Below are 23,608 nucleotides of genomic sequence, written 5' to 3'. Positions count from 1 at the left end.
TGCATGTTTAATAATAGTTGACGTTAGGGCAAAAATACCTTCCAGACATAACCAGCAGATGGAGATAGAGGCACATCAATGGGAAATGGCAAAAGAGTAGAAAGGTGCTGTCCAATACTGCTGTCATACAGCTTCCATTAGAAACAACTGTGTTATAAAAATTGATACAACTGTATTTAAAGCTATCAGCAGTGTATAATCTTTCGTTTTCCCCTTATTTCAAGGATGTGCTGCGCACACAATGTAACTGATTCCGTGCAATTCTATTTATATTTTTAGATTTCTAGATTTTCAAGAACGTCCTGTTCACACATTCACAACCTAGAAGCTCAGCTGACCTAGAGCCACAGTTATGATGCTGAGGCAAGGCCCTTTATTATCATTTTTTTTTAAAAAGTATCATTATCACACTTGACCTACAGTTTAAATGAAGTCACTGAACCACAATGAACAGATTAAGTACGAGGGAACTTGAAAAAAACACAACGTGCAGAGCTCTATGAATCAGCTAGGGGGCACTGTGTCATCATCATTATCATGGAGAGAGGGAGAGGGAGAGAGTGAGCATGGAGGGGGAGGGATGATAGATTCCATTTCTATTCTACCTTTAATCCAACTGTGAAATTCATAAGTAAAAGGCAGCTGCCCCCCTCCCCCTTTTTTCTCTCCTCCTCAGGTAGTTCACTGAGAGACTGTGAACATCAACTGCATCAACTGAGTTTCATCAACACAACTCTACCAAAAAAATAAAACCTCAACTTGTGAGCTGAAACATGTTGCTTCATGTATTATATTCATCACATCTGGATTAGATAGTAATAAGAAGAAAAAAAAGGTGAAACGGTTAAAGTCCATTAAGTTGCGTATCTTCTCACCTAATGAGCCGCGCAGCCGTCACATTAACTCCTGCGATATCAAAAGATAATTTTCCTAATTAACCTCAGACACATGCGGGAGGAATGCAAAGTTATGTTTATGGGCTCCTGCACCTATCAGCTACTGCTCATCAAAAGACTAATGGACGCGTTGCAGTAAAGACGCAAATGAGTCAAGACGTGCATGTCCACTTCTTCACTTTAAACATTTTATTACAGACAAAAGAAAACAAAAGAAGTATTTGTGACACAAAATGAATCTAATGCTGGTACACTGCGATTGCACCAACAACAATTTCTGAAAAAATAATTATTATTCTAATAATCATGTTGTAATAATAATAATAATAATAATAATAATAATAATGCACCCTGAAGAAAATAAGCCAAAATGTTACTTCATATCATTCATAAATAGATGTGAAACCTGCAACCAAATTAAATAGAATGACCATATTGTAAAAAATACAGTATGATATTCAACAAAACAATAATGGGTTCTCTTATCACTGGCTTTACAAATTAAAGAAGTACATTTGGCAGGTTTATACACAAATAAATCATAATATCTACGCCATGACCCTCCCTCCAAAACGCAAATCCTGCTACAGTGAAAAAACAAAAATATCTTAAGATTTTTTTCTCTTCACAAAAAATGATAAAGATGAGTTCAACACAATTCTAAAACACCTAATAAAACTAGTCAAAAACTTTAAAACCCACTGTTATGTTTTTTTTTTCTTTAGTAACATTTCACATTTAGCAACTTTTTTTTTCTTTTTCTTTTTTAAATTCACCTGTACAAGTGGTGTCAGGACTAAGGGGATGGTAGGTGGGGTTACAGGTGGAGGGGTGGTCCTTATTGACCAAGAGGTGGAGGAGCTAAAAGGAGAGGTTTCAACCTTTGACCTCTGCAGTTTGGTAACGTCCTGAGGCCGCGTGAAGAGAGGGACACTCTCTATCAGAGCTCCGTCACCTAAAGGAGGAAATGGAGCGTTTCTCAATCTTTGCACTTCTCCCTCATTTGGAGAGAAACAAGACCAGTGAACACAGTTTCAACACAAGTTTTTTAGTGTGTGTATTCCCTCACTGAATCCGCCTGCACGAAAAATCACATATCCAAACAAAAGTAATGTTAAAAAAAAGAAAAGAAAGAAAGCAAGGGACTGCAGCTAAATACACACATAAGAGGGATCCATTTTGGTGATATTTACAATCACTCTGTGACAAATAAAGGAAATCAGGGGAGTCCTTTACTAGGGCACGGATGATTTACAAATGTCTTATGTGTTTGTGACTATCTTCATTATAATTTTGCTTCGCTTTTATTCAGTCAGGGTGTTTCAGTCTGTCTTGACGTATATCCTATTTTCCTGCATTAGCTTTTCTACCCAAGACCCCTACACTTGGAGTATGCTTAGAGCATTTCATCTCCCCAATGAGGGCAGTCCATGGCAAACAAGAGTGATGGAGTGAGGAGGAGAGAAAGCATCTTCAAAAAATTCAAAACGAGATGAGAAGACATTTTTTTTGGGGTCTTCATATCCAGTTTGTTGGCATGAGCTTAAAGCTCACTGCCCCACGATAACAAAAAAAAAAGGAAAGTTCACTGATACGGATGGGGAAAAAAAAGCAAGAGAAGTGCCTCAGGCTTCTGGCCGATCTAAGTGCTTGGCAAATAGGTGAAGTTACTGTAGCAGTCTTTGGGATTTTCGAAATCCATCAGAAAAAAAGAAATGGTGTAGAAGCAGATACATTGATGACGTGGTTTTTATGTTGGTAAGCTCCCTGGAGTCTGACATTTGGAGGTCTTTCAACTTCAAGTGAGGTAGAGAGGCTTGTCCCGAGCTCCCATGCCACTGCTGAAGAAGAACAAACACTTATTAATGTACGATTGGATACATGGATACGTGTGGATACGACGATAGTCAGACTGCATGTATTTCTTTTTATTCTCAATTTCCCCGGGAAAAATCCCAGTGAGACCGTGAAACTGCTGAGAAAGCTGCTCCAAAACAAACAGAGAGGATGCTAAAAGCAAACAAAATACGCCAATCAGCAAGCAGACATGTCTATAATTTGCAGATCATTTGGTACTTGAAATGTCAAATACAAAGCCTGTAACTCCAGTTATCTTGACTGACACACTGGAAATAATTCAGTACCCTCAAAAAACTCCTCGAACTACGATGACATGACACCGAGGGAGGGGGTTTGAGCAAAAGACTCAGTCTTACTTCAGAGAGCGTCAAACATGATTTGACCAAGGCACGATACAGATGAATTAGCTCTGAATACAGGAGATACTGACTTTCACATCCGCTGCCTCTCAGAATGGCAACAGCAAGTTTCAGGTTCGAGACAACACAACATCCCTCTTGTACCTGCTTGAATGGCTTGATTCAATAAGGCAACGTGTGCTAAGCAAAACACAGAGAAACTAAATTGGATGTCACACTTTATCCAAGCTCGGTAATGGCACTGCTTTACTGCTGCATTACTCATTTCAATTTCAAGGAGACGCTTTGCTTTAGCAGGGAAATTGCAGTTCATGATTAATACTTTCTGAGTGTGTGTGCGTGTGAAAGTGAAGTGGTTGGGGGCAACTCAAGTGGAAAAGAAGTAACTGTCAGACAAGACTCTCTATTCGTAACAATGAAATGTCCTGGACAACATTTGAATTTGTGCATCTTTCTGTAGCTATTTGTTTTGTTGTTGTTGTTGTCTTGTTTAGTCATCCTGTCTATCGCACAGCATTCACAGCTACATGGTGACTGATGTGACGAGCTCACCCGCAGTGGTTGGGTCCACAATCCCTGTTGCAGTACTCGCTGTCCCAGTCGGGGTTCTGGCCGTGGCCTGGGTTAGGGGCCCCTGGAGACTGTGAGCCCCCCACACTGTTCTGGTAATCAGCCTGGATATGGGAGAATCCCTGTGGAAGTGGAGAAGAGGAGGCGAATGAGGAGAAGTTATATTGTCCCGGCTCTATGATGGCCGGCCATAAGAGCTTGTTGAGCCATGACACTGAGTGAGGCCAAATGTTGTCAGTGGTCTATCGGTTGAAAGCGAGTCTCTCCATTTACTCTGATTGCTTGGCTGAAAGGAATCTCCATATCACGCTTCTTGAGCCTGAAGTCCGCACAGTTTCATGAACTTTTCCGGAGGGGCTGTGCATGAGAACGTCAGTGTCTGCAAACGTTGCACTGGACATTCTCAGGGAACGTTCCCTGCCAGGCCCCTAGCAAAACTGCACCCATGTGAGAATGCAGCAGGAAAAATCTCTGAACGATTCACGGCGAGCGAGTGGGCGCTCTACCTCGGTGCCAGCCCTCGTCCTAAATGTCCCGGGATCTTCCTGCTGTTGTGAACGCATCTGACCTGGAGGATCTCCTGCTGCATTCTTCATATGCTAACGGCAAAACTCCGGAAAAAGTCCGGATCAAATTTTCCGGACATTTTCCGGAGTTCATGTCTGAAAGCAGCTTTGCCCTGACATGACGTCCCCCTGCTGGACTGGAGACATTATAGACTCAGAGTGAAAGAAAAGAGCTGGTAGGGAAGGGAGAAGGGAGTTAAAAAAAATCCCAGAGTAAATCCGAAGCAAGTGAGGAAAGCGGTAGATAATATTTGAACTCCCAAATTCTATGAAATATCAATAATGATTGTAGGTGTGATGATTAAGGATGATTAGTAATAATAATTACAGGTGATAATGTCTGCAGAGTGATAATATCATGAGCATGTGTTATTTAACGTCACAGATTTTAATATTGGTTAGACCAACCTGTTGGCTGAGAGGAGGGGAATGCAGAGGTGCCTGGAGCCCCATTTGGTGTGAGATGATTGGCTGCGACTGCTGCATGCGGATTGGCTGGTTGAGCAGGGAGCTCTGGTGCAGGGAGAGCTGGGCATGGGGGTGCAGAGGGGGGCTAATCTGGAAGGGAGAAGGGGGAGAGGCACTCATGCTGGGCGGCAGCATCTGGGATTGGCTGAGGGTCTGGGCCAGGGTGTGACGGGGCGGCCCGGGGTAACTCTGTAGGTCTGACAGGGGGAAGGAGCCCGGCGGGCCCAGGTAGGGTGAGGAGGGCTGGGGGGGCACGCTGTACAGGGGCTGCTTGTGGGGAAGCATGTGCGAGGGCTGACTGGTCTGCTGGGCACTTTTTGGTTCAGGGTCGTTGTAGGTCTGTGAATGAAAAATACATCATTTCAATTAGACAATTTAGGGCTATTAATGACATTTCATCTGGAGCCGGAAACACCTCAAAACACCACAACCGCTCATTTATCATCATTCCTCTTGCTTGGATCACAACCACATCTCCTCTCTCATTTTTGTAACAGCAGCATCCATTACACTTAGGACAAACCCTCAGGCCTTTGTCATGTATCTCAATGGTAAACTCTCTCATTTGTCAACATGGGTCTTACTATATGGCCTGTAAGTCACGGCTGCCTCATTGACCAGGAAGCTGTGGTGACTTTCAGGGAACTATTTTCTGTCTATGCTTTTTGTGCAGCTTCTTCACCACAGAGCCACTTGTTTCTTGTTCCGTTACAGTTTTAACAGGAGAGGTGACGCTCAAGCCTCCCAAAAGCTGATCTCTTTCAGCACATTGTTGCTTTATTCATTCATTCAGTCTATCCTTGGCCTGACAGCTTTCACTGTTCAATTTGCACCACATACCAGAGATGTCTGCAACTAGGCTTAAGGTTGGAATAAAGCTAGGCAGTACACCAGAATCCGCTAAAACTTGACTTTTGTCATGCTGGAGGCTACTACCGCCCAGACAAGGTGCAGCAGCCCCATAAATACCACCACCTCAAACTCCACCCTGCCCCACCCACTGCAGGCTTCTATGATGAGCTGTCAGATTGTTCATCTCCAGCCATCAGTGTTGATTAGAAGGTAATGGAGCCCATTTGTATGAATAGAGCAGGGGCCGGGGTAATGATCAATAGACACCTTGACAGATAGATGAGAAAAGGAGAGGGGCGCACATGCACGCACACGCACACGCACGCACACGCACACGCACACACACACACACGCACACCTAGTGTGCAGGACTCCAGGCAGAGGAATGAGGCTGTTTGCCCGCAGAACAAATGGAATGACAAAAGGAATCTTCCCCACACTACATTGTGTGTTGTTAATGTAAGACGGCACTAAACAATGCAATCCAAAGCCCTCCCCCTTGCCTTTCTGTATCCTCCGTGCTCTCTGTGCTGGTGTGTACGACACAACATCGTTCACGGGGGCAAAAAGCGATGTCATAGATCTGAATTAGCAGGAAGATGTCAGGTGTGGGAACGGCAGCAAAGCCAATGATTGCGCGTCGATTTGAATATATTTCCCGTTGCGGGCGATGATGATTTAATACACGGCACAGGTGTCTGTTGGTGTAAGCTCTCCATTCTATATGTTACACATAAAGCAGCCTCAAACCTGATAGCATGTGCAGCACATGAGAGAGCAGTCATTTTCCATCCTCCATCTCTCTCAGATGTTATGGCCATATGCTTGTATGTTCTGATTGGCTGACCCCTCCCCCAACCCTCTATCACCATACCAACTACAATCCCCAACCCCCAACATCTGCACCCTATGGAAATTAGGTTTTATTGTTCCAAATATGGCCGCGGCTTCCGCCACCACCACCACCTTGTCCAAGGAAGCCCCACCCAGCCCATTAGCAGGGATTTTCCATCCAGTCCCTCATCAGTCTTAGCCAAAGCCTGTGTGTCATAAGCGTTACCTTGGAAACCAGACTGGCTCGGTACGTGGCCAAGGCTTTCAGGTACTCTTTCTTAGCTGCCTCGGTTTTCCTCTTGTACGCCTGTGAAGAAAAAAGAAAACAAGGGGCTTCGGGTGAGAGGAGAGGTTGACATGCTCATAAATGCGCAGACACACAAACACACACACACACACAGGTCTTTTTTTTTTAAATCTCACGCTGACACTTTGTTAAACACTTCCTGCACACACACACGCACACACTCACACACATGTCCTTAATGTTAGCCTTTCCATCAGAGCCAATGGTACAGAACACCTCTATTTCCTCATCACAGCACTAATACTCTCTCATCTCAGTGTGTCTCCCTCTATTGTCGCAACACATCATTTCCATTCCAATCCACCTAGAGAAATGAACTGGAACTTCTCTCTCTCTCTCTCTCTCTCTCTCTCTTTCCCTCCTTTCAAGCTCCACAATAACGCTCCTATCAGCATACTGACATTAGTGCTACACCAGAATGGCTGTAGCCATTTGGCACATTAGGATGCGCTCCCTGACGGTGTATGAGTTTTGTTTGAAACCGCCTTCCATATTTTTACAGTGATGTTCGAACTTGTGTTGTCACACAGCTACAGAAACTGCTGCTGCTTCTGCCGTGTTTGAATGAACTCATTGCATCTGCATAATGAATGTGGGTTTGTGAGTGCATAAGGATATTTGCATGTGTGTGTTGGCAAGCAGGTATTTTTTTCAGTCTGTCTTCATATATACGTTATATGTGCTTCATATAAGCACATATATACATTTGGGTGTGTCTGTGAAAGAGTGTATGAAAATAGGGGCATTGGCTATACGCATAATCATGTCTGTTATGCAAAACAAAAAGGAGAAAAAAGTGTCTGTTGTTGTGGGAAAAATGTATTTGTGTAATTCTTTTTTTTATTATTTCTGGTGCTGCAACGAGCACTGTTATGGATCAATCAATGCTTTTCTGTGAGAAATAATTAATACTTATTTTGTAATCAAGCTAAAGAAGCCAAACTTCTCAAATGTTAAAAATAGTAGCCGAGGAAGAACTTTGCAAAAATGAAATAGCATCAAAGCCAAGGCCAAATATTAAATCAAATATATATTTTTTTGCTTTTGGTGTTCAATACCCATGAGGCAAAACAACATGACCTCCTGTAACTCTATAGTAACCTAACTATTCTTATTCCTGACTATTGCTGCAGAGCTGCAGATGACGTGGAGTTGCAACAAAAACAATTCACTTCCAGGATAGTCGAGCTGCCCTCCAGCTAAATCCAAGGACGAGGCGATGTGTGCGTGAGTGCGTGCGTGAGTGCGTGCGTGCGTGTGTGCGTGCGTGTGTGCGTGTGCGTGTGTGTGTGTGTGAGAGAGAGAGGAGGGGAGGGGGGGCTCCACTAATTCTGTTTTCTAGACAGGATCAAAAAAGGCAGGAGAGAGATATAAATAAAGAGAGTGGAAATGAGAGCTTGTCAGAAGGCCAATGAAGATGCACGCTGTGGAGACACCCGTTATGGAGGCCGGGGGGATGCACGAGCGTCTACACCTGGGCCTGGAACTCTGTGGGAGTTTTGCTTTGACATGATATTTTCAATGTCCTCGCTCCACTTTTGGAAAATCCTTAGTTGATTTGATGGACACTGCAATGCTAGGACAAACTCAGAAGATGCCTTGATGTTTTGTGACAGCTGGACACAAGTAGAGACACTAGCTTGTGTGTCCGTGTTCTTTCTGATTGTTTGCTTACGAGTGTATTCACCCACTGCATAACACATCAGTCCTATGGGCTCTTGAAATCAATCAAAGAATAAACCAAACTCAGAAGAGCAGACACAATGTAAGTGAGTGAAAATACTGGGGAGCAATCGCAGAGAGGTGGATCTAAACTTCCTTAGACTGTTCATATTTTTCCCATATTGACCATTTCATGCCTGTAATGTGTCCAACTTGGTTATTCTCAGACTGTTTTAGGGCTGTTGCTGCACAGAACACTCCCCCGCCCTCTTCCCTTTCGCTGGAATTAAATTTAGAAAGGAAAATCATTTTAATGAGAGTCAGGGGAGTGGGGATAAACGGATGGATTATCTTTAGAAAGGGAAGAACTCGCTCACTAAGGTGAGCCGTATCTCACACAGCAATGTTCTGGCAATTACTCTGCACATGATGCCAATGAGATGCTGCTCGCCTGCCGCAGCACACATGCCATCTACTGGTGGTACCAAAAATGTGTCACATCAATTCTTCAGCTAATTTCACCGCAACTGTCGGAGATTCCAGTGGGTTCCTCCCGCATATTTTGTACCTGCTTCTGCTCCTCTCCTAGGCTGTCCCACATGGAGGCCACGATCTTGGAGACGTCCCCGAAGGTGGCATTGGGGTTTTGGCCCTTGATGGCTGCCTGGGTGTCTCTGAAGAAGAGTGCGTAGGCCGACACGGGCTTCTGGGGCTCGTTGGGGTCCTTCTTCTTCTTCTTCTTTTGAGGTTTGGGTTTGGGCTTCATCATTTCTGCTGCGGCCCGCTTCTCACTGTTTATCTGGAGGCAAAACGAGAGAGGGAGAAAAAATACTCACAAATCAGTTAATGAAAATACGTATTTTGCTGTAGGTACTCTAAGCTTGAAAGAAGCTCCAGGATTTATTTCAGCATGCGGCGTATTCATTCATTTGACCACTGTAGAGTGAATAGATAAAATACTCCAGGTTAATATATGTGACATCTCTATATATAATATAGAAGACCCCTCAGCATTAAACACTGCGCAGGTGATGCTCAACGTCAATAACACAGGTAAATAGAAAAGAGACGGTGGGAGCAGCAGAGTTCTGCGAAGGGCAGCCGCGGCTTTTTCTGAGAAGAGAAAACAGATCAATTTACAGACATGGGGGAAAGAAGACTTGGTGGAGTGGTAGGGAGGTGTGGTTCAGGAGAAGCTGGCCAAACATGGGCTAGGGGGGAGAGAGCCCTGGGCCAATTAAAATCCGTTTCACTTGGTTTCACATTTTTTTCAGATGTTCTTTCAGTCTTTATTTAGTCTCTTTCATGTCAATCACAAATAATTCAAATCCACCTTCTGAGCAAACCATAAAAATGAAAAAAGGAAGATTAAATCTATATTTTCCATATGTTGTACGCAGCTGGCTTGTCAACAACAGCACACAGCAACCGCACTACATTTTCAGGAGGCAAAAACTGCTCACATCTGTGCGATGCACTCGATCCAACACACATGAATACATTTTCATTTTCTGTGCAGGGCTTTGACGAGGAGTCAAATCCAGGTCACCTGATCCTGGTTGTGATTCTATATGGAAATTGCCTTCTTTGCAGAGGAGAGAACACATCAAGCACGGGAGAAAGAGGGAGAGGAAAGGAGTGCGGAGAGAGAGAGAGAGAGAGGGAAAGAGAGAGGAAAGAGGTGCAGCTGAGGGCGAATGGCGAGGAAGAAGTGATGGCTTGATGTTGCCATTAGTATCAGTGGAACATCAGTTAACCTGATTTCTTGGTTGCTATAAAACAATCCAATTTCCATCCATATAATAGAAGAGATAATGACATTCTGAATATATGATGATATGCACTGGTATTATGTGAAATGAAGAATATTGATGTGGCCTATTTATGGTTGAGGGGCTAGTGAGAGTTACCTAAATGTTGTTTTGGTCTCTGAGTGATGTGCGAGTGAACTCCCTTCATCGGGTTGAATTTTAGAAATTCTAAACAGCCTTGAACGTTCTCTTTCATAATCCACCGATCCTCGGTTTCAGTGTTAAAACTCAGCAGGGGGGCGAATAAATCGTGAGAAAGATTTGTCCCTGCGCGAGTATCAAAAAAGCAACTTGAGGACATTTAACAGCGCTCAAATCCATCTAATGCATACTTATCACGGGATTAAGCAACAGCCATGTTCTCCCCTTTAACTGTCAATTGGAAAACAGGAAATGACTGCCTTTGAAAATTGCATTGTTTCAGCAAAGCATTTGCCAAACAACACACTGCATTTCCACACAGCATGAAATTAACTAATCAAAATTCAAGGTCCAGGAGCACATTTGGCAGCCAAAGAAAAACTTCAAAATGGCTTTTGTGGTGTGTGAAAATGAATGGATGTCCCCATTCAGGCTAATGTGAAAGTATTGCTTGTCTATTTCACAGCTTACAGGTAATATTCATTTTTTTTGTGTGTGTCTGTGTGTGAGTGCGCCTGGTTTCATTAAAAAATAATCATCCTTCAGTTTAAGGCAATGAGGCAGAAGACAGACATTTGAAACGACATCTGTTCCACGCAAGCCTTTGAAGTGAAAATAGAATAAACTGAAGGTAGAGCTAATGGAATGACAAAATAGAAAAAAAAACGGAGGCTAAATAATCTCCTGGAAAATGTGCATGTATTCATACAGAGGAGAGGGTGAAGAGTAATGACACACAACAACTCACAGCAGCATGGAATCAAGCAGGAAAACAAGGAGCATATTTTGTTTTTCATTTCTTTGCCCTCTTGTTTTATGAGAATCATGTTTGTGAATTTACAGAGTGGAAGGCTGTCAGAGGAAGATGAATTAACAAACTGAAAGATATTAAACAATGAAGATGGCTCAACAAATCTCAAAAGTGAGTACAATAGTACAGAAGTCCGCTCACTACACTGTCAAAGTAATCATTGTTACTTCAATTCCTGTAATTTTGTTCTCGCTCTCTGTCAACTTGTAGCACTTTGAGATTGCTTTTAGCAATAAATGAAATTTATTATTATTATTATTATTATTATTATTATTATATAAATCTATTTTGTTTCAAATGTTCCCCAGAACACCTGCAAAAAAGGGCAAGAAAGTCATTAAGTATTATTTTCGGATGATTGTGTTTTCTATTATCTAATGAAACCATTACAATATTTAACTTGACTCAATGTAACCGGTCGCTTTGCTTTCACTTTGTAAGATCAATGACAAAGTGATCTTACCTATTTTTGGGCAAGAGATAAAACAACAACAACAACAACAACGACAAAAAATGTGTGAAATGTGAACTGCCTGGCTGTCACGCATATCTCAAACATCTATTGAGAAATAACTGCATTGTCTTTGATTATTTCAAGAAGCCAAGACCAATTTTAAGTATCGGGCACAGTCTGCGCTACACATCCAGTAGATTGAGCAAGTGTAATAATTATAACATTGGTTTCAGTTGAACGACAAAAAAAAGTAGTTTCTCAAGACCTTTCTTCTGTAATTTCATTTCTGAAGTTTCTCTGCTTATGTCAAGTCTTTTGAATCTTGTTCTAAAGTCATCTAGTGGCCTGATTTTAAGTTATTTCTAAGACATTTTTACTTGCACCTTTTTGTTAGGAAGCTAGTATTTCTATTCACATTTGTTCAGGGGGATTTTCTGTGGGTTTGTGGAGTTGACTTGACCAAAAGTAAATTCACACCAGATACCATTATGTGTATTACGCGTATGACATTACTCCAACGTTGGAGCCAGTGGTTGCTTTTGTCTCTCTCCCTTTTTTCCCTTAATCACAAACGTTTTCATCGCAGCGATTTTTACACGCTGGTTTTGCAAATTATTGATGGTGGCTAAACAAATACACCACATCATCCACTATATAATATCAAGCTTATTTTCCCGGGTTCACTCATGCAGGTGCAGAGAACAGTAATGACTATGACAGCTGTTGTTCTCAGTCGAGAAAACCAGAGACTCACATCCCTTATTCATAGAGCGACGTCTTATGGCCGCACTGCATTCTGGGCTATTTTCTGACACTGCCAGTGGAGAGATTGGTATCTGGTCCTTTTCTAGGAGGAATTGCTCACAGTGTGACTGTCAATGTAAAAAAAACAGCAAGTCTGTAAAGTAGCTCTTTGATTACGATGTGCTGACATCGGATTCTGATGTTTACCATTCGTATTTGAGACTGCTGGACATCCTGTACTGCAGCTCCATCGCTTATAGCAATTTTATACCTATTCGAAATGCCCAGGTCCCAGCATACAAAAAAAAAAAAAATCCATCCTCTATTAAACTGGAAATGTCCCTTGTATACTGGGGAACAGGGTCCATTGCCTATTAAATATTCACTTACAATACTTAGTGTGAGACGATGAGGAAATACCGTGTCAAAATAAACTACATTCTTAGCTATGTAGATGGATACTTGAGCCTTTTCAGTACTCGGTGCAACAAACCCATTTCAGTCTTTACCATAAAAAGCATTTAGGATCGATGAGCAGCTTCAGCCATTACCAGATCAGAGGTAATGACTTTTTTTTTTTAGTTTACAAGACTGATATTCTCCACACAAGAGGACACTGAATTTTGAAAAAAACACATTTACATTATATATTTTAAAAGAATGCAATGTAGAGACCTCAAAAAACAGCACATGGCTGTTGATCGGCAGGATCAGCACGTCCTGTACGCAGTGGAGTCTACATTTTGTACACAGGTTTTCTAGTTTACTGGCAAAAGACCAAACTATATAGAGTCGGCCTGAGCTCGCTCATCTCATCAGCATTTCTGTTGTCAGAGAGGGAGAGGGGAGTGGGGGGGGGTGGATGGTGGAGGAGAGAGACAGGGAGGAGGGGGTAGCTGTAATTCTGAATGGACAGCACTGCACTGGCAAGACAAGATTAGAATTGACAGTCCGATAACTGCGTCACTATCAAAACAGCAGAGAAAGAGAGAAATAGACTGACGGTCGGGGGTGGGGGGTGGTTGAGAGAGAGTGAGAGAAGAGTGGAGATAGTGAGATTCATAGGGAAGGAGAGAGAGACTTGATGTAAAGAGAACAGATAAAGGGAGAAGGGGAGGTGGAGTGATGTAGAATGAAGAGGTTTGATAACAAAAAGAAGGACGGGCGAAAAGACGCAGAGGCCGACAGAGCTTAAGAGACACGGAAATTAGATAGTAAAACCAGGTAATAGTATGGCACTGTGTGAAAGTGTCCAATTGCAGCTTCCTGAATATGTGCATCATCATCATCATCATCATCATCATCATATACACTGAGCAGGAGAGTGGAGAGTGCTGCATGGAGCATCGATTTCAAAAGGGCCATGAAAAAAAATAAAAAAAGCAGGACTACTAACCTACTCCGTGATGAACACTCGCCATTACACCGAAGCATGATGCAGATACTGAGCGCAACCCTACATCAAATCTGCATCATTCCCAACCACCTCCATAGTCTTTATACGGGTACGGTGTTCCACTGATTTCAAGTCAAACACCAAACAACATTTAAAAAAAAAAAAAAGGGAAAAACACACACACACGTCACTAGCGTTCAGTGTGTTATGCAGTTTGTGTTAGCGTGTAGGCATCAACAGAGACTACAAGGCAAATCCATTTCCCGTGCTATTTTCCTTTTTTCAGGAAAATATTGTCTGAACGTGTACTAGCCTGAAGAGTGAGATTAAGTACCAGCGCTACCCACCAGCTGACTGTGATACAGAAGAGGCTGTTTAAAACAAGAACATCAATCAAAGACTGGTTGCAAAATAATCTAATAAAAGCAGATTTGAGCTGGTATAATGAGACCGCTTTCGGTATTGTTTTTCTGAGCACTGTCTGAAGAACAAACCTCTTCAAAAATGTGCCCTTTAAGAGGCATGAAGGACACTTTGTGACACATGCTGGAAATGAAAATAAAGTTCTGAAGCTCTCGGATATCCCCACAATGGACAGATGAAAGAGGTGTCCTCACTATGCAACACTGCTTTCTGCAAACTAACCCAGAGCACATCCAACTCGACACCTGTCTGCGATGGTGTCAGAAAACTCTCATCTCTGAGAGTTTTATGAGGGACGGATTTTGCACATGTGTATGTAGTGTTTATTACGTTTGTATAGCTGAGCGGCGACCGCTGTCGTCACAAGTGGCAATTGCAGAATATATCAAATGGCCTTTGTTTCCAATTCTCTCGAGTCGATTGCTTGAAGAACGTCAACATTAAGCAACATGACTGTGACCCATTGAAATGTATTTCAACAGACACACAATGTCTACCAAGAATTTGCTACATTATCTAACATTAGCCATTGCCGTTCGCTGCTGGTGTTATCAAACCTAAACCACTTTCAGACATCTGTGTTCATCATGCAAGAATGACAAAAATGTCCGGAACCAATTTTGTGGACATTAAGGTCTGAAAACAGCTCAGGTGGGAATTATATCTTCAAAATCCTGAGGAGAACGGAGCAGGCATGCATTTGTCCATCATACTGTACGTAATCCTGCATTATCTGTAATATGAGTCTCTGATTTTTTTGGCCACTTGGGCGCAGCAGAGACAAGCTGTAATCACAGGAGTGACATATTGTCACCCTATAAAAACGGCATGTTTTTATTCATATATGGTCTAAAATTAGTTCTGCTAAATGCTCCTATGTTCACCATCAGGTAACAAACTGTCTGCCTGCTGAAAATGATTGTTGAGAACAGTGAGAGTTAACCAGAACTGTGAAGCTGTGAATGGAGGAAAACATAAATATTTGGCTGGAGAAGATTAATACCCAATAGGTTTGTCTAATAAAGTAATCACGTGAACCATTGTTAATACAAAACTATTGATTATATCAGCCTTAAAGAATCAGCATTGCATCAACATTGGTCACAATGTAAAAGGATCTCATTTAACAATGTAAAAAAAAGTAACTCATATGGTGAAAGCATCAATAGCTCAAACTATACCATACAAATAAATATAGTTATATTTAGTATACTTTGATATTTATATATAACACACATATATATATATATATATATATATATATATATATATATATATATATATATATATACATATATAATTATTTATTTTTTTTAAAAATGGTTCCAGTGTTGCCGATCTCTTCGACAGTAAAAGTAGAAACCTCTCCACACCAGCATGCTGGAGAGAAGCAGAGCTTAGTGCAGCTGCTGTTACAGACTGTGAGCCTTTGTGGGTTTATAAATAGATAAATGGACATGGTTGGACTAGCAGCAGTGAGAGTAATGTAATTTCAAGATGCCATATATAATTTTTCTCCAATTTTCACCACCAGCTTTAATTCGCAGCCTTAAGGAAAAAGTGGGTTCCTGGAGGTTGTGTGGTGCAACAGAAATTTCAGAACACAAAGGCCAGAGAGTCAGTTGGTTTAAAAATATACATTTTGTTTGTTTCTGAACCGTATCATCTATCCAATTGTTAGGTAGGTTGCAGTAAAGAAACATATAATGACTCATGACTACTATTTAAAGTTTTGCCGGACATAAATATATTAAAAAATGTAATAAAACATGATGTCAGTCTTTTCTACTTTAGAGTATATTTTTTGGAAGAGCAGAGAATTAAGGCTGAATAAGGTTCGGCGAAAGACGCAAGTTATATAATTTGGGGTAGGGATAATGTGGGCTTACATTTAGTTTTTTTACAACACGCATTCAGTCATTATTTAGATATCAGTTTCAGCTAGCATTCAAGTGCACCTGTACGTAATGCTGTCAGCATTGCTGCCGTACAAAATGTTGGCAGGCAAGATGAGAATGTAAACAAAGCTGTTTGAGATCTAAATGATTCAACCTCCTCTACAGCAAGTCGGCTTGCTGCTACCATAAATGGAATCCGAAATGCAAGATGGTTGTTAAAATAGTTTCTTGCATCTCGTTTGAATACTGTACAATTTGTGATTGTCAACTTTGGCTGCGAGTTAGTCTAAATTCGTCACATCGCATACTACTTGTCAATTATGTTACAATCAGCCCTGCGTCAGTCTTGCCTTTGTATATTCCCATCATTCGGATCACAACGAAAGCTTGATGGGTTGAAATATGTCTTAAAATATATACTGTGCCCTCCTCATCTGGAAGCAATTACAGTTCCATGTCAGACTGCCCATCTGTAAGCAATGAGCGAGACTGCATGTCAAAGCCGCCGCACAGATCTCTGAGTAGAACCAGGCACTCGCCCAGAGAGCAGCACTCATCAAATAAAAATACAGCCCAGCCCAAACATAAATGAGCCGGAAGTGCCGATTCATGGCCGTGATCTAGAAGACATGAAAGGACGTCGGTGGGAATCGTATAGACCCGATCCATAAAGAGCCCATTATGGAATTTGTATCCAGTTTTGGGCACCGCGCCATTACAAATATACAAGGTCTTTAGGGTGTGGAGTGTTCTGTTAGTGTTTTCAGACATGCTGGGGCGCAATGCTGAGATTGCAATGTGGATTTTATTTGCAGGCAATATTCCCATTGCAGATATTTTAATTCAAACTCAAGCCCACAGCCGAAGCTGAACTAAGCCGCATGATGTATCTGACTCTGGGAGATGACTGACAGCTCTGAGGAGCTCCTCCCTACAAGCTTTTCCTAACAGCACTGGACCCACTTAATCAGTCTAAATTGAGAAGTCGAGGCCCTTGTATTTGGTGATGTGGTGAAAACAGTGGCGAGTGAGAGCTAATTAGATTAACGGTAGTTTAACGAGCTGTTGGAGGGGCCCCTGCAGATTGGATTTTAATAAATAGTGGCAAAAGCATCTGCTCCGCACTTCCTGGCTCTGCTGGCATCCTAATTGGCCCCAGTGGGTTGCTGTAGCTCAGCACCACACAGCGCAATTTAGAAGGGGAAAAAGGCAAAATGCTTATCGTGTGTCCAGGTAAGTCTGGGAAGCCAAGACAAAAAAAATTTTGTCTTTATGATTGTATGACTTCACAGGCTCTATCAACCTTTATTCAACAATAATACAAAGTATTCATGCACAGAGAGTACCTCAATGTCCAAAGCAAACTTTAGACACATTCATCTTTTTTTCTATTGTTTGTTTTCAAGATGAAATGTTCCCATGATGAGGTCTTTGTAGAGGGAACAGCACAGAGAGGGGGGAAAAAAACAACAATTAATCAAACATGAATGAGCGATCATAGCAGGGCTATTTCCATAGCAACAGCCCAAGGGGACAACTTGAACACTTTAATGTGAGCTGGTGATGTCTCTTTGTAAACATCTGCACAGCGGGGGGAGAAAGCCAATGAGAGATCCTGGCAACAGAGGCATCACAGGGCAGCAACCTCTCGGTATCAATCGAAGTTTCCATTATCTAGTGTCGGGAGGAACAAGAAGTGCTCTGAGATATAGTATTTGGGAGCATTTGGAGATGATAAGCGTCTTTGCCTTGGCGCTGCTAAGGATTCAAAAACATCGCGGTGGTTTTCAGTTGCAGCTGAGGAAAACGACGGGCAAATGATGAGGGATCAGGATCAAGAGGTTGATGCTGTAAGGATCATTTTCATGGAAATCATTCACCTGCTTGAATAATTTCTCTAGAGCGCTCATCCAAAACATTTACACAAACATTATTTCTTGATGTTATTCCTCTTACATCACAGTCATAATCTCTCTCATACTCATGCCTTATGCAACCTGCAACCAGCAGGCTCTCTCAGCCTCCAGCTGTGACCAACAGCGGGTAGTATTCAAGTACACAAACAGTACAAATTGTTACTGTCAAGGGTCCCTCGTTGGTGGCCAGAAAAAGGCACTGCACTAATTGTCATTTCATAATTCCCAGATAGGGGAGGAGGGTATTGTTGAGTCATAATAAGATGGAAAGCAATATGCTTCCTTAGTCCACTGATGTGATGAAAGTTCACAAGGAGTTTTAGAGGTGTAAGAGCTTAAGAGAAAAAGAGAGCCTTGTGCACAGAGCTCAGAGAGCGACCCGAGTGCAGTCTAAAAATGGGAAGAGCAAGCTAAGTATACAGTATAAGACTGGTAATTCAGTCAACCACACTGCTCTCGGCATGTAAAATGGGAAAAGATCGGCGTTTGTTCTCAGTGGTCCACGCTCAAGTCAGCAAGCCGTCAGTTAAGTTCAGGGGGGGGGGAATGCACAAGAGCAAAAAATCCCAACATTTCACAGAAAACAAACCTCAATCTTTAAATCTATAGAAAAGGATTTTCCCCTCTCTCCGCTGAAACGACTCTTCGGTGACGGGGCAGATTGCGGAGCCCTGGCAGCAGCACCGCTGGCGCGAGCTGGTATCCGTCACCTTTTCACAAACACTGCCGTCCCAAACCTCAGCGGTTCCTTGGGCGAGAGTAATGGCTTCTTTGCGCTGGGCTGCGCAGTGCTATTGTAGAATCACAGAGCGGTTAATTGAAACAAATGACTCTAATAATGGGACATTATCCCCACAGGCTGGCTTTGTGGTGGGCCTAATTAGCGTTGCGGTGGCGGCGAGGAGGACGAGTCACCACGCTGATCCCTCAAAGGAGGGCAGCCGAGGCCCCCTTTTAAGTGGGCAGTATGGGATTCTCCTACTTGCAGCGTGCGAGGGGTGCCAGGCTTTCTCAAAAACCAGCGTGGCAAAATGAAAACATGTTTAGTCACCCCTCTCGTCCCGCTAAGGATAAATCGCACTCTGTTAGGTGCTCAGCTGTGTCTGCTTTCCTTTGCCTGCACACCAGTCCTTCCCCATCACAGCCGGTTTAAAAGGTTTCAGGTCACAACAAGTAAATAAACAATTACTTTTGTATTACTGAATTTGATTAGGGTTGCAATGAGATTATGTTTTTTAAATTACTGACCAAAGAAAAAGAAAATATCGGTAGGAACACACCATTATCATTTCTCAACGTTGCATCTTCTTATCTTGCTTTGTACAATGAAATGTTCAGTACCATTCAGTTCATAGTCATATAAAAGAGAGAAAGCAGCAAAGTTAAGGAGCAGAAACAATCAAACATTTTGCATATTTGCGTATTAAATTGATTATTTCAAAATGATTCATTCATTCATTCATCGTCTACCGCTTTATCCATTTAAGGGTCGCAGGGGGTCGCTGGAGCCAATCCCAGCTAACATTGGGCGAGAGGCGGGGTACACCCTGGACAGGTCGCCAGCCTATCCCAGGGCCACACACAGAGACGGACAACCATTCACTCTCACATTCACACCTACGGTCAATTTAGAGTCTCCAATGAACCTAACCCCATTCTGCATGTCTTTGGACTGTGGGAGGAAGCCGGAGAACCCGGAGAGAACCCACGCATACACGGGGAGAACATGCAAACTCCCTATTTCAAAATGATTGTCAATTAATATTCCGTTGATTGACTAACTGATTAAACTAATCGTTTCAGCAACAGTTGTGAGTATTGCCAACTCCTCACCCTGCTGTCCTCCTGCATGTCATCGCGTCCTCCTTTGTGGCGCCAATGGCCCGAAGCTAATATGACAACGTGAGATATTGTTTTCCAGATGTATTTTGATCACCACAGAAAATCTGTTTGTGCCATTCCTAATTGTTTACCCTTGTGCACGAGGCTCTCAGAAAGTCAGCTGTAATGCAGTGTTCAAATCTCTGTGACCAAGCTGTTTTAAATATTCATTAGTCGTAACAGTCGCCTAAGGTTATTTGAATTAGTACCATGAATATTCATGAACTGCAATGAATGTGCATTTGTTTTTAATGCTCAATCCATTAATACTCCTCATCATTGCTTCACTGTGAACCCTGTACAATGAGCTGCGCTAAACAAAGCTTCATTTTTTTTAATTTTTTTTTTAAAAGCGCGGTTCTCTTTGGAAGCCCATTTGTTGCAGTTTAAATGAAACAAGAGCGCCCTTCCAATTATCCTGCTGTCATTTCACTTGACAACTACAAGACACATTGTTCGCCTCTCTTGCGCAGTGTAGCACTGAGGGGCATCTGTCTTTTTGTGAAATGAAAAGCCACAACAGAAAACATTTCAACTGTTACAAAAAGTGATTTATCTGGGAATGTCACCAAGATGTCATATCTATCCCGGTGAAAGGCAGCAGAGCAAGCAGGTCATATGAGATATGTCTTAAACCTTCACTGGGAAAAAAAAGAAAAAAAGATTGCTGTTTCAATTTATAAAACACAAGTAATCCAGCTGCACTGAGCGTGTGAAGTCAAATCAAACTGCAATTTTAGGTGACTTTTTGTGTGATAAAGTTTATTTCAAGGCAGCTCTCATTAGATAGCAGACAGTGGGCTGAACCTGGAAAATGGAAGAGGTGAACCTCCCAAGTTCAGACGTATATGATGGACAACTCAGGCTACTGAGTGGATTTCACTGTATAACAGATTACTTTGTGAAAGCTACAGCCCAGTAGTTGGGTGATAAACTCAGCCGATATTACCTTTTCACAGATATTCCGTATTGGCGTTCTGGTTTGCCGATACACGCCGATATGAAAAGTCCATTTACAGAATAAAAATTGGTGACAAGATGTTTACATTTATGAAAGAAAAAAAAAGTTTATACTCTTAATTAAAGTTCTATATATTTGGTTGCATTTGTGCATTCTTTTTATTTATATATATATATATATATATATATATATATATATATATATATATATATATATATATATATATATATATATATGTATATTTTGGTTGATATATCAGTATTAGACATTTTTTACTCCAAAATATTGGGATCGGCCCTCACAGCAACGATTTGTGTACAATGTTGATAGTTGTACGCCTGACCTTTAAATGGTTTGATGGGTCCTCTATCTAAAAATGCCTGTGCTGTCAATAACCGCAGCTGTCAATATAGTTTTTATGTCACTGCTTTAATAAAGTTCTGGCCTTTACCCTCGCTGTCTATGTCCTAAATGCCAAGTGATGCAAAAATAAATTTCCTTTCGCAGATTAAATGAAGTCAAAGGAAGTCAAGCACACATGACCGTGTGGCAATCGGTGACTCAGACAAAGACTGATCCTGGAAATAAAGGCGCGCACAAGCACGCAGTAAACACGCCGCTGTACTGTACCACAGTCGAGCACGCTATGCAAACACACTGTCCTTACACACTGTGCACGACTGCGCAGATGTGCTAATGCACTCACACTTGTGTGTTTTCCAAAGTTAAAGCTCCACTATCAACGATCTTTTTTATGCTCAAAGAAAATGATTACAGACCGCTTAGGGTGTTTCAGCGCATTATTTTGGGAGCAGTACTTTTCATTAAACAATCTGACAAAAATACCTTAAGTGTAGTAGATACTTTCCTCAGGATATTTCACAGCCTTCAGGAACCCACTTTATATGTAACTATGTAAGTGAGTAAGTAATGTCAGGAAAGTGTGTCTTTTTTTCTGTCCACAAGATGTCGAAGAAGCAACAGCAATTAGTTCATTTAAAATGATGTAGCCTAAAAAGATTTTCCCTATCTAAACAAAGCAGATCATTTAAAAGAGTTTTTCACACATCACACATCACGTCTAACAATGTATCACAACACCACATGTCTTACAAATATGAACAAAATTCCCATCAATAGTTATCTGGCTGAATATGTGGCACAAACCATTAAAGCTGGCAGCCGCTTTTTTGGTGGCAGAGGCTTTTCTCCTCCCTAACCAGCCTCATTACACCAGTAATGAGACAGGGCCTGGTGCTCTGTTTCAATATTTAAACGTGCTGGTGCCCCTCAAGGCTCCATGTTGGGGCCGTTCGGCAAACTCCTCCACAGCCCCCTTATTACCGTCTGCTGGCGAGGGTGTCCCCCCGCCTTCATTTCAAAGAGATCATTCTCGCTGGCATGTCCCTCCGCTGTAGCCCCGGCCAGACCTAAACGATCAGGGGTCTTGTTGAACACGAGACCCCTGGGTGCCATCTCTTTCCCAGAGTGCCCGGGTGGCAGGAAAGCTGACAGCTAAGGTTGGGACAGGGATTCTCCCTGAGCAGTGTTCATTCACATGACAGCATGTTGCAATTCATAGCATCCAGTCATCCAAGACTTGGCTCTTTCTGCCTCGAGTCAAAGAAGCTGACATAGTAGGTCAGCATTGTACAAGCCCTGAAATTTAATTTACCTAACACTCGATAATATATATATATATATATATATATATATATATATATATATATATATTTGACACCTGTTTTTCACACCTGCTACACATCTTCTTGATTTACCCGTGGAGTCATAATAAGATGGTAAATAGCAGGTTGTCAGACAGGATGGATTTAGCGTGAAAAATGCAGCTCTTGTGCAAACATAAGCCGTTCTGCAGGTCAGACTTTTCAACATTATGATATAGTCAACTCGAAAAAATAAATAGATATTACTTTAAAGCCACATGGATGAACCAATGCAAAGCGATGTGCCTGTGCAGCATGATGATGACGGTCAATCCGCGGCTCTAAATCGTGTAATGATTTAACTGTGTTTGCTGTAGGATCGATGTGCGCTGAAAAAGAGAATCCCAAAGCAGGGAGAAGTTTACAGAGCTTCAGCCTAAGGCTAAATGTTGTACAAAAACCAGCAACCGCATCCCTCGAGATGACGCATATCTGTTGCTCCAGCTGAGCTTGTACATGTAGGAGGTTTATATGCGCACTGAAGGGTAGCTTTTATTCAAGAGAAGTCGATCCTCAAGGTAACGCCGTCGACTTGTTATTTGCTTCTTCAGCGACGGCGAATGCAGACAGTTGAATGATTAGCATTTTGGTTTTCCAGCCATCTCCTCCAATTTTGCGGGGTTTACTGTAAGGCTTCTGTCAATACAATACAACAAATGTAACCGCTTGTCTCATTCAATTCCAACCCCAGTTAAATTGGGAGCCCGTTGCCCGTACCCTCGCTATTCTTTAATAATTCTGCAGACATAAATTCAACTTTCCTTATTATACCTTTATCAGTATGAAATTAAGGTTAATTGACTTTGGTGGGGAAACATCAAATGAAACATGTCTAATGGAACCAAACTGGAAATAACGTCATCTTCAATTGCTTTAAAATATTTCTCAATATACAGCCTACTTTCCTATTCCTTAGCCTCAGAAATAAGCTCCTCTTGTCCCAGGAGATAATAAATGAATTGAATCCCCACACTCCAGCCCCCCCCCCCCCCCCCCACTCCTTCTTCCTTATCGGTCATCTATTTTTCCAGAGTAAGCTATTACTTGCTGTGGTTGCTAGGCAACAGGAAATAT

General features: G+C 41.9%; 1 protein-coding gene across 5 annotated transcripts in view; it reads right to left on the bottom strand.

Moving 5' to 3' along the window:
* Window positions 1-1,056: 1,056 nt before the first annotated feature.
* Window positions 1,057-23,608, bottom strand: part of LOC118317306 (TOX high mobility group box family member 2-like) — a 74,034-nt gene continuing 51,482 nt past the window's right edge. For 4 of the 5 annotated variants that reach the window (XM_035645878.2, XM_047331149.1, XM_047331151.1 and 1 more), the window contains 5 exons: window positions 8,943-9,173; window positions 6,632-6,712; window positions 4,660-5,058; window positions 3,668-3,807; window positions 1,057-2,737 (listed from right to left, as the gene is read on the bottom strand). In XM_035645878.2, coding sequence (XP_035501771.2) covers window positions 2,695-2,737; window positions 3,668-3,807; window positions 4,660-5,058; window positions 6,632-6,712; window positions 8,943-9,173 — 894 coding nt within the window. In that variant the 3' untranslated portion in view covers window positions 1,057-2,694. The remainder of the gene's footprint in view (window positions 2,738-3,667; window positions 3,808-4,659; window positions 5,059-6,631; window positions 6,713-8,942; window positions 9,174-23,608) is intronic. The other variant, XM_047331148.1, reaches the window with a different exon arrangement.

The sequence above is a fragment of the Scophthalmus maximus genome, chromosome 3 (assembly GCF_022379125.1).
Source record: "Scophthalmus maximus strain ysfricsl-2021 chromosome 3, ASM2237912v1, whole genome shotgun sequence".
NCBI classification, from domain to species: domain Eukaryota; kingdom Metazoa; phylum Chordata; class Actinopteri; order Pleuronectiformes; family Scophthalmidae; genus Scophthalmus; species Scophthalmus maximus.
This window is presented reverse-complemented; position numbering and strand designations above follow the sequence as displayed.